Source organism: Dendrobates tinctorius, unplaced genomic scaffold, assembly GCF_039654945.1.
Source record: "Dendrobates tinctorius isolate UK_male_01 unplaced genomic scaffold, ASM3965494v1 ptg000022l, whole genome shotgun sequence".
Classification (NCBI taxonomy): domain Eukaryota; kingdom Metazoa; phylum Chordata; class Amphibia; order Anura; family Dendrobatidae; genus Dendrobates; species Dendrobates tinctorius.
In genome coordinates this window covers 66,909,615-66,922,048 of record NW_027361690.1, presented here as the reverse complement: position 1 = coordinate 66,922,048, position 12,434 = coordinate 66,909,615, and the positions used below count along the sequence as shown (strand labels likewise).

The following is a 12,434-nucleotide window of genomic DNA, read 5'->3' as shown; positions in this document are numbered from 1 at the left end:
GCTTGGGGTGACACAAAATTCTCAGATTTCAGTATGGTAGCCCAAATTATAATTTGTTCAGATTACATGATTTTGGTCCAGTTGACTAAAACTGCATGTCTGTTAAACTTGGGCTTTTTGTTGGACCCAATTAAGTCACATATCTTATTCAGAAGCGTTCTAATATGCATAACGTGCATTTTGTGAAATAGTTGTGGAAGAGTTGAATGAAGGGTCTGCGGTCAGTAAACTATAAAACATGGTGCTCTCCTGAAGTCATCTTGTAGAGCTAGCTTTCTAGTGCTTTTGAATAGGCTTATTGGGGTTACGTAGTTGATCTGGTAGAAAAAAAACACAAATGCAAAAGTTCAATCAAGAGTAAAATGACAAAGGAAAGGGGCACATTTACAACCACAATGTATGATCCAGTCTGCCCCAAAAGAGCTTTGCCCTTCTTTGTACCAGGTCTCTGCAGATCCCAGCCTGAATGAAGCTTCAGTTGAGTTTGTATGCTGGTGTTCTAGTCATTCTGTACGGGATTGCCTAAAATTGACGCTCTCTGTACTACCCTTTCCGCAGCATTTTCGTAGAGAATGACTTGATCTTGGGCATTCCCCTCGCTGCTCCATTCCGATGATGACCTGCAGAGCCCCATTCTTGGAATCGGTGCAAGATCCAGCAATCAGACTTGATCGATCAGCAAGTTATCACCTATCATATCATACCTGTGTATCAACTTTAAAACTTTGTACAAGTTAAAGATATTATTGTCTTTCATTTCTGATCACAGCACTAAGAAAACTGCCTCCTTGGTATGTTGGTATACAGTCTAGGTTCTTCTTTCAAGCTTGAGTTATTCTTTTCACCATAATCTTCCTTTGAATCTCTCTTTGTGTTACTTGTGAAATGTCATTGTTGTCTTTGCATTACGCACACATTCTGAATAATTAACGCACGATCGCTAGATACATAACTTATTACATTTCTTCTTCTTTTTGATCTTTTTCTCATGGCAGGTAAGAACGTTTGATCTACCAACATCTGGACAAAATTCTAGTGAAGCCAAAAGTCTGAAGTGGAGTTTGGAAATTTTAATCTTGTGGAAAACAAATATGAAAATGATGTCTTCACGCACCTTCATCTGCAAAGACATGACCTGGATTAATGAGTTTCCCCTTATGCTAAAAGCCCATATTTATGTACCTGAAGACTTCAAAAATGGGGATAGAAGCGTGGACTACCTTTTAACTGGATTATTACTTTTCAGTCCTGGGAGGGGGGATTTTTGTCTGATTAGATATTTTCATAGTACATACCAAAGACCTGCTGCCATAAGACCTTACACAAAACCATAATTACTGGAAACATTCCACTGGTAAAGCAAAAATTGGGTCCTTTTTGAGGTAACACTTGAATTTTTATTTTTCATTAAAGTGCATGTAATTTAAAAAATAATGGAGCACATTTTATGATATCTACTACCAGATTCTGCGAAGCAAGAGGCGATATTATACCGATAATGACACAATTTTTATAGTGAAGTCTGAGGAATTAAGCAGATCACCGTGATTCAACTTTAACACTCCAGCATCGGAGAGAACCCTCCTTTTCGTCAATATTGGCTATATGTCAGCGTGCCTTAGCCACACATAGGCGCTCCACCTAATGTAAAAGTGGCCGATGTGTTCAATATGCTTCCCACCAGTTTGTATGCACATAATTGCTCATACCATGTCGCTGCGTAGGGTACGGGAACATTTTCTAACCCTTAATTGTGGCTCCATTCAAAATGAAAATTTTTCTTTGTTTTTTATTACCAACCAATCATTGAAAATAATGTGTATGAAATGATCATCTCCAATATCCTGTTGTGTCAGTGTGTTGCTGCCAGTGGTGGCTTTTGTTTTGTATGTTTTTTTTTTCTTTTAGATTTTTATTGTTCTCTGTTTAGAGCAGATAATTAGGGCAAAACCTTTGTGATTGAAAAAAATCTATAGGAGAAGAGGGTTAAATATTTTTAAGGATAGGTCACTATGCTGTACATGAAATAATAATTCTCATTAATATATTTGGATATTTTCTATGTTAAGTATATAGTATGTAATATATATATATATATGTCTGTCGTCTGTGAATAACAAACTAAATCATGTTTGACAAAGTCAATGTCCCCAGTGGTTAAAAACTACTGCATAGGTGCAAATGCAGCAGTGGCTTTTGAAAGTGGGAGAATTGACTACTAAACTTTAAGGGGCTGTCCTACAATTACAACTGGTCACTTAATAAGGTAGCCTAGTGCAGCACTCAGCTGATTTCGTAAGGCCAAAGCCTATGAGTGGAGAAGCAGCCTCATTTCCCTGAAGAAGCCAGCAATGGCGAAACATGTCTGGGAGGCAGCTGTTTAATATTTTAGATCAGTTATTCAATATTGGTGATATATGCCATAGAGTGGTCCGCGGCCACCACGGCTAAGACACAATTGACATTAACTGCCATCTTCTGCGGTATCCAGCACCATTCCTCTCCTCAGTGACGTCACCAGTCTTGTGACCCAGAAGTCTCTTTTTCTATAGACTTGCGTCGTAAGAGACTTCCGGCTCATGTGTAGAGCATAGAGTGAGCCAGATAGCCTGAAGAGCAGTGACGTCACTGAGAAGAGGAGCGGAAAGGCCCTGGATCCCAGAGAAGATGATGGTGGCTGAGTGTATTACCACATACACATTACACACCTTCCACTTAAACACAGGATAAGTTAAAGAAAAAAATCTTCCTGGGAGTGTTTCTTTAATTAAACATCATTTTTAGCTCTAAATTCTTGCTTTGAAGTGGGAAAAATGTGCCTATTGGCATCCATATCTTTTAACTGAAATTCTGTATGGTGTATGGGCGCAATTAAGATGTATAGGCCGCAATGCTTTATAAACTAGCCGTGGCAAATAAAGGTAATACAATGCGAGGTAAGATCTTAGATAAACAGTGTTTCATGGGAAGCAGTTATTACTCTTCCAAGTAGCTGGACCGGATTCTTGACACTCCACATTTTGAGCCTAACAATTCTTCAGAGTTATGTCCGCCTTCACAGTCATGTTTTGGTTCTCGCGTCTCTAAAATGAGTAGTAGACTACTAAACATAGTAATAGGTCAAATCAAACCACGGGTAACCGGATCCTGCAGTCTTACTCTCGTCCATCTTTTCTTTACTTATTACCAACCTCCAGTACTTGCTTCAGATTGGAATCAGTAGGGGACAGGCGGCCAATGTGAGTTTGAAGTCTGTTACCATAAAGACATATACCTCTGCAGAGAAGCTGCAGATGCAGAACAATCAGTCGGTGTGATTTTTAAATAAAAGGTTTTTTTTTGGTTTTTTTTAATACATTCGAATTGTTTTAGAAGATGGACCTTACTTTTGATTTATCCATCACTCATCGTTGGTTATATTTCATAGGCTGATGATGATTTTACTACAGGACCAAAGTGTTTGCACGTTGTGTTCATCAGGAAGGCAGTATGTTGCTGCACAGCTGTATAGGGGCTCATCTACCTTCAGATGACTTACTGACGTGTAACTCTAAACTGCATGCATTGATTTAATTTCCTCGCTTCCTCCTGTGCTTTTATCTAGGTATTCAAATAAAAATACGCAGGACACACAGAAAAAAAAAGAATCAAGTCCTCGGAGATTTCCACACACTGCAGCCTAAACCCATAGCTTTAACTCTACATGTTTTAATGAGATAAGATCTGGCCTCCGATGGGATTGCACCAGGCTCGGAGCCATACTGTTACATTGATATTTTGCATGTGCCGCGTAACTCTGCCATAATGATCATATTAAGATGCCAGCTTCTCCATCTTCTCAGCCCTTAGCCTTCTTTTTACCATTATCGTTTTTAAGATCAAGGGATTATTTGTCTTGAGCGATGAAGCCATACAGGCCAATCTCCGATAAATAAGGAAGAGGAAAAAGCAGAACAATTCAAAACGACATTCTGCTTTATCTGATATTATATCAGTCAGAAAACCTCACATGAGGGCTGCAATCTGGCATCCATCCATACTAGTGGAGGAAAGTATTCCACCTGTATTTTTATTGTTCTCATGTAGCGTTCAATAACCTTTCATCTATGTGACTTCCACGTAGACTGAGCCATGACCCTCATATATCTTACCTTGGAAGCAGTCAGTAGTAGGATGTCTGGATTTCAGATGCTCGCTGGCTGAGTAAAAGAAAATTAATTTAGACTTTTTCACAATGTGAAATGTTAATACCCCGAGATTAGGATCTAAATAAACCGTAATTCTGGAGATTATTAACCAGTAAGGGTACCGTCACACAGCGAGATCGCTGATTTTTTGACACATCAGCGATCTCGCCAGCAAGATCGCTGTGTGTGACGGGGATCGCTGGTCGTGCTCGAGCGGCCTGGGCCGTTTTTCCATCACTGGTCTCCCGCTCGTGTGGCAGCGAGAGACCAGCGATCAGCGATGCAGGACGCTGGTTTCTAATGTAAATGTCGGGTATCCAGGAGCCGCGGCTCCTGGATACCCGCTGTTTAACTTGGAAACCAGCGTACACGCTGGTTTCCATGGTAAACAGCAGGTATCCAGGAGTCGCGCTGCTCCTAGATACCCGATGTTTACCTTGGAAACCAGCGTGTATGCCGGTTTCCAAGGTGAACAGCGGGTATCCTGGAGCCGCGGCTCCTGGATACCCGACGTTTACACTAGAATGCAGCGTCCAGCGTCGCTGGTCCTGATCGCTGGGGCTGTCTATGTGACAGCTAACCAGCGATCAGCCTAACGATGTCCCAGCGATCCCATCCATGTCGGATCATTGGTGGGATCGCTGGGATATCATTATGTGTGAACGGAGGCTTTATACAACTCTTTACCTTCCAAGAGTTGAAGAAATTGATAACAATGTGCTATGGACATCCAGTAATATATATAAATATAATGTCGGCACACGACCTTGAAGGTTGGTGAATATTATTCTTATTGCACCATACTCCTCTATATTCCCGTCTCACCATGATAGATTTATTTTTTATGAAACCACGTGATTTCCATAAATTGGGATCGTTTTCCTGTTTTGTATGTTACGTTCTGGCCTAGCTAGAATGACAGAGTGTAATGCAGGTAAATGGAGCCGCAGTGCTACCTTTATAAGTCTGCGACAAGCAAGTCGTAAAAATCTGGATTCAACTTTTTGCAATTTGCTTGTTGCAGTCACGGTCCCCATTCACCGGCGTTAGGCTGCGATATAGCTGCAGTATAGCGCGATCTTGGGGCAGCGCAGTGTATCAATAATTATTCACCCATAAGAGGTTGCCCACTACTTTTACATTGATGACCTAGCTTTTGATTTGAATATGTCGCGGATGTTCAGTATCAAACACCGGCTGCTACAAGTAGACGGAGCAGCTCGACATGTGGCCGCCGCCACCGATAATAACTGTTCGATGGAGGTACCCCGTCTGATCAGACATTGACCTATCTTAAGGATAGATAACTAATGTATAAGTAGTGGGCAATTTCTTTAACTTTATTTTTTTATCTGCCTTAAAATATGAAAGGAGAGCAAGTCTTGAAATTCTTTTCTTTTAGTGTTGGAAAGCCCTTTGAACATCTCAACGCTAATGGTTCTCTTAGCTCTGTATATTGAGTTGTAGTAATATGGATTGGTTAATAAGGTAGCTCAGTAATATGTGAAATGTGTTATTAATGTAAATGTATACAATATTGTATCCTGTGGATGTTGGTATGTATGAGGTGATGTATCTATAACATAAGGTATAAGTATGTGGTGATTTATAATTCTTTGGTCCCTGATTTATCAAGACCGACGCTGTTCATGCTGGGTTTGATGAGGGGGCATACTGGAGTCAGAGGTGAACACCTCTTAATGAATCGGGAGTATTGGACAAATGGCGTATACCTCGCCATAACTTCCCTGCTGAAGTAAGATTTGTGCATAGCGAATGCTGCCACTCATCCCAGCCCACCTAATTTGTCAGAGTTGGGCAAAAAATGGTGTGAGAATGTCAGAAGTCACAAAACTGTAGTACAGCCTCATGTAATTTGCAATTTTTCTAAACTTTTTACGTCAAAAACTTTTAGGAATCTGGCCCAATGTATGTACATATACATGTACTGTATATGGAGTTCATAGTAATGACTCCGCTTCACACACAGCTCCACATCTATTTCCAGGTGGTTCAGACTGGTGTGTATAGAACAAGAGATCGAGTACTGACTAACATGTAATGTGGCAGAAAATGTGCCACTTGAAGCCCCAGTGAGTCCCTACTGACTGTGTAATACTTTTGGAGCTTCTATGAAGCACTGTACTCAAGAAACAATGATTTTAGGGGAAGGAGTATGCCACTATGATATATACAAACTTTGCTACTTATTCTATGCGAAAACCTCCATATGTTTCTAATTGGAGGCGCATTGAGGGTTCCATATTAGATGTATGTAAAATACAGATATATGGGATTTTTGCTTCTATAGATTAAGCTACATGGGCTGGGATAATAATTTAGGTCTAACAAAGCTTGGATTACCATATTTTGCGGACTATAAGATGCACCAGGTCTTACGACACATCCTAAATTTTGGGGAGGAAAATCTGAATTTTTTTTTTAATAAAATGGTGCGGCGCATCTTATATTCCGCTTTTACAGTAGCTTACTGGGAAGGAGGCAGGGTCGCTACCACAGGAAGCTGGCAGCAGAGGCAGAAGTGGGGAAATGGGAATACCCCTTTATATTACAGAAAAGCCATGTGATGCTTTTCTGCCAGTCCTGGTTTGGTTAAGTTCCCCCCATGTCAGGTAAGCAACCAATATAGCAACTATGCATACAAGCTACAACTTGGCGTGCAATAGTTTTTTTATTTTTTTTTTTAATCACAAATTGATTGTAGACTCATTTAACCCCTTTTAGCACACATCCCAAAGACAATGTGCCAAGAAAGAGTTAACCGTCGGGATAATGTGCTTCCTTTCTGAGAAGTGTGTGACACTGCCAAATATCCACAAGGATGTGATTGTAATTCTTTCTGTTTGCTGCTATGTGATCTGTGTTGTCTTACTCTTAGTTTTTGCATGTTCCATTTTGTGTGGTTGTAGGGAAAAACAAGCTAAAAATAGAGTACAAGTACTTTGTCATTCCTTTTTGATTAGCTATTTAATGACTGCAAGACCTCATCTGTGCTTTAATTACCAGTTCATTTAGGCAAATGAAGCAAGCTGGCTGCAGACTTCCTGTGCGCTCTGTAACGGCATGTCTGTGTTTAAAGTAACAGTGTTGCTTATTTTGAGACAAGATTGCAAATGAATGCCAGCACTTTTGGCGTTTCAAAGCTTTTAGCGGGCCAGATGGAAAGGGATTGTGTGGCAACTCCTTTGTGATCCTTGGTCGGCCTCTTCATGTGATGTGCCCGAATCCACAAAAGTCTGACGTAGGGTTCTGTAGGCCATACCTTGCGGTGGCCTTTGTGCAGTCACATGTATTAGGATAGCTTAAACGATGTGGAGGTTAAAAGGCTTGTCTGGGTTAGGAAAAGCGTTTGCACTCTCACTTCAGTGCGAAAAAGAAGGGAAAACTGCCTTTGTTGCCCAGAGTGTCCAATAACAGAGCAGCTTTCATTTTATCAAAACGGTTTTAAAAAAACGTAAGCTGAGCCTCAATTTTTTGACAGTTTTTCTTTTACACAGATTTCATAAGTTAGGCCTATAGACTTTTTTTCATTTCATAGAAATCCCATTAGGTCAAATTATTCGGCCTACACGAGTCGTGACTGAGCACAATCCTTTATAACAGTAAATATCTCCTACATAAATAATTATATTGGTATTTTTTACCTCTATGTAGCTACAGATATTAAAATGATAAAGGCTGCCATTTTAGTGGTGTAGTACGCACATTTAGGGGCACTTCTCAAAATATGTTTTACAGAGACAATAGGGATCCATTGTACTCAGCATTACACAGATCTGTGTTGTTCATGCCTTATAAGAAAGGGGGGACATTTTAATTTGATTCTGTCTTTAATTGAAGTTCTGATTGGAAGCTCTCCATATTTTGACAAATTGTAGAATTTTTGTTTCACCACAAAAGCGAGGTGTACATATTTGGCTCCTCCTTAGTACTACAGCTTATGCCGATTTTTTTTTTTGCTCGCCTACTAGAAAGTGGTGGCTTAGAAGACATTGGTCCTCATCTCTTCTCGGAGTATGCCTCCTAGGTTAACAAGACTGAGCTGACACCCAAGGAAGAGGAGGCTGTATCTTAGGAATGGAGAGGCACAGGAGCAAAAAAAAACCCAACAACTCCAGATTCTGAATAGCAGCAAGTAAAAAATGACAACTACAGTGACGGACCTCCTGTAGTCATGCTCAAGAACCTTTCTGTACATGCGTCTATAGCAGATGTAGCATTCCTTGTCCAGCAATCTAACTTCAGTATATGAATCATTAACTTTAGGTTAGATGAAGCCTTTTAAGGCTATGGGCCCACGTAGCGTTTTAAAACGCACAATGAAAACCGGACTCCTTCCCAGAAATTGCACGGTTTTTACCGCGATTCTGTTCTCGATTTTGCCGCGATTTTCTCAAGCACTTTCCAAGCGATTTGAAGCATCGCTTGGAAAGTGATTGACAGGTTGGTCACACTCGTCAAACATAGTGTTTGACAAGTGTGACCAGCTTTTTACTATTGAGGCCGCCTATGCGGCATCAATGGTAAAAGATAAAATGTTAAAAATGATTAAAAAAATCGGGGTATATTTACCTTCCGATGTCCCGCGCTGCCATCCCGGGTCTCAGCGTTCCCAGCAATGCCTTGCGAGACCTGTGATGATGTTGGTCTCGCCTTACTATAGCGATCTCGCGAGACTACTAGAGTCACACGAGACTACGTCATCACAGGACCTTGCCGCAAGGCATTACTGGGAACGCTGAGGCCGGGAAAGCAGCGCGGGACGTCGGAAGGTAAATATACCCCGATTTTTTATTCTTTTTTTTTACAGGGGTATGGTACCCAGGGCCTGGAGGACAGTCTCCTCTCCTCCACACCGTGGGTACCATCCGCACATGAGATGCTTAACTTCCCGCATGGTGGGCATAGCCACATGCGGGAAGTAAGTGATTCTCATGCATTCCTATGGGTGCAGAATCGTGGCAATTCTTTGCGATTCCGCACAAAAGAATGATCATGCTGCAATTTTTTCCGCGATGCGATTCCGCCGCGGAAAAAAGCGCAGCATTAGCACAGCATGTGCGGAATGCCATAGGAATGCATGGGGTGTGTCATGTACAAGATTTTTAAACGTTTTCGCGCCGAAAATCGCGGCAAAAACACTTAAAAATCGCATCGTGGGCACACAGCCTAACATCAAAGTCTTGCGGTCATACGTGATATTACTTAACTGAGAATATACTCGGCTTTTTTCATTTTTTCCTCCATCTCGGCCATTATAAGATATTGATTGTTGTCTAATATTATAAGGATTGAACACTTTATTCCAGAAATGGTGTCACTCTTGTCCACGGTCACAGTTTGGTATCCAAGGTGCAAAACCACACACCGCCTGCAGACTTAAAAGGGGCGGTTTATGGAAGAGTAGCCTTGTTCTTATCATTTCTGATAACCCCTTTATCTCTTTCTTTGTACTGTTACTAAATGAATCTGCTGCTTTCTATATATGCTGGACGGGTCGCCAAAGCAATTTTTTTACTAAAGTTTTGTCTTCTTTTAGGTGTTCTTTTCTTGCGTGCTCTTTTGTTTCGAGGTGAGGGGGTGGGAGTTATTATATAATTTAACTATAGAGTTACAATCTCAGAGTTTAACGGGACAGAGGTGGTTTATTTTTTAATTTATATAATGACAAAGTGTACATAGTGATATGTTAGAATATATTTCTAGATTTACATATTTATGCTAACGGGAAACGCCTCTGACCTTTTTGTGCAGCTCCGCCGTGCTGTTTTGTAAACTATCTGTATAGTCAAGGATTTTCTTTCTTCCAGATGTATGAATTTGAAATATAATTCAAAGCACATGTTCATGAGTATTTTAACATATTATTGTTGAGACCAGTCTCCCATAGACGGAAACCATATCTTTTATTAGATTTTGTTTGAAATGTTTTGAAGCAATCCTTTGTATTACCACGGTCAATTCCTGCAATTAATAAAACATTCTTTAGAAGTGTAGCGAGTGTTAATGTGCTTTTTTCTTTTCCGATTACAGCCCATGTAGCTGTACATTTCTGGGCATTTGTGTTCCAAAATAACATGATCCATTTGTTAAAGGTAACACCCACAAGATGTCTCCGGTCTGCATTGCCTCTGTGGTGTCATTGCTAATATTAATGTCAGCTGTAGGAGTATCGCCACATATTTCCCATTGTCTGATAGAGTTTTACGATGCAGACTGGAGCTTCAATTAAAATGCTGTAAATTTGGAACCATTTTGTTATACCGGAAAATTGCATTGTCATATATTACTCAAAACTGTATCATTCAGAATGGGTTAAATTTTTTCAGACTTCAGAAAACTTAACATTTCACAGCTGCTTATTGGAAACTACCAACATAATACATATGCTATGCCTACCAACACTTGGTGACATGATTAACGGCCATGTATATTTATCAGAGCTGATTTTAGTATAAAAATTAGGTCACGAATGGTACTGTTGTCAAAGCAGTACAACCCAAAATAGCTACGCATGATCATAGAATCGTAGAGTTGGAAGGGACCTCCTGGGCCATCTGGTCCAACCCCCTGCTCAAAGCAGGATTCGCTTCGATTCATTTTTTCCCCTTTCAGTGTTTCAGTACATTAATGTATTTCAGAACTGGAATGGTCCCTTTTAATGAGAAAAATAAAAACTATTTTTATATGCACATAACAAGTAAGAATTACACTTTTGTCATTTGGATGAGAATCCTTACTTTCAACAGCATAGTCAGCAACACAATAGCCTCATAAGGATCCGGTGAGGTACACAAGCTGCAGCTGAAGAATATACAAATGCGCCTTTCCTTGCCTTTTTTATGTAGATCAGCATATTTCAAGATGTATGGCACAAGATTATCAGATTTAGGCTGGAGTCAGACGCAACGTATAAAAAATAGGTCCGTTTTTCACGAACGATAATCGCAGAAATGTTCCCTGAACAATGATTCGTATTTAATCTGTTTTGAATGTGAGGATGCAATTTTCTCGCATCTAAGGATGCGTGTGGCATCCGTATGGCGAGATTTTCTCGCCGGCTTGCAAAATGGACATATGAAGGATCCATGGCCTCAAATAATCGTAAAAACATATATACAGTGTATATATATATATATATATATATGTCATACAGAGCTAGATAGCAGAATAGCCGTTAATTCATTAAATGATCACTGAGGCTGCGCAGACTCCCCGCTTGACCCGTGGTGAACTCGGCAGAAACTTTCCCACGCTACTGAGTTCATCACCGGTCAGGTTGGGAAGTTGCGCAGGCAGCTTTTCAGTCATTCCACAGTGGTTTATAGCTGGGGTGGTAGCATTCGCACCACTCCCAGTTGTAAACTGTTTATCCCCATGAGATTGGTTGCGGCGTGTGACATGACTGTATGGCGGACAGGTATGGGATATTGATGCTTTTTTATCTTTGATTTTTTACAGGAGAACAAGGGCTTCGATTGGATTGGGAGTTTAATAAAGATGGAGAAAATGTGTTAGTTATTTCATTGAAATACTTTATTCTTAATGTGTGTATTTTATTAACCCTTTCATGCTATAAGATTAACAATGGATAGGTGTCTTATTGACACCTCTCCATTATTAACTGGACTTAATGTCACCTTACAATAGTAAGGTGACATTAACCCCTTATTACCCCATATGCCCCCACTACAAGGCAATGGGAAGAGAGAGGCTAAGTGCCAGAATTGGCGCATCTTACAGATGCGCCTTTTCTGAGGTGGCTGGGGGCAGATGCTTTTAGCCAGGGGGAGGCCAAAAACAGGTCCTTTTCTAGGCTATTAATATCTGCCCTCAGTCACTGGCTTTCCCGCTCTGGTGGATAAAATTGCGTGGGAGCCCACACAATTTTATCCCGTGAATTAATTCTTTAACACCTACATCTCCAATATTTTACACACACACAGTAAAAACATTATTAGTTAGGGACATATATAAATCTAACTGATATGCAATGGTTTACTGTATGTAAACCATGTCTCATATCCTGTCGGCTTCTACAATGATTTTACAGAAGCCGACATTTAAATTATCACCTATTCTGCTATCTATAGCGCTATGAAATATAAATATGTATATGTGTCAATGACATATATATATACCTATACTATGTGTATACATCCTATTTTAACATGTCAGTGTGATTTTACAGTATAGCGCACTGAATTGCTGGCTTTTCTAAAGGAC

General features: G+C 40.3%; 1 protein-coding gene across 1 annotated transcript in view; it reads left to right on the top strand.

Moving 5' to 3' along the window:
* Window positions 1-1,434, top strand: part of FAM174B (family with sequence similarity 174 member B) — a 109,561-nt gene extending 108,127 nt beyond the window's left edge. Inside the window, exon 3 of the mRNA XM_073568748.1 lies at window positions 996-1,434. Coding sequence (XP_073424849.1) covers window positions 996-999 — 4 coding nt within the window. The 3' untranslated portion in view covers window positions 1,000-1,434. The remainder of the gene's footprint in view (window positions 1-995) is intronic.
* The last annotated feature ends 11,000 nt before the right edge of the window (window positions 1,435-12,434 follow it).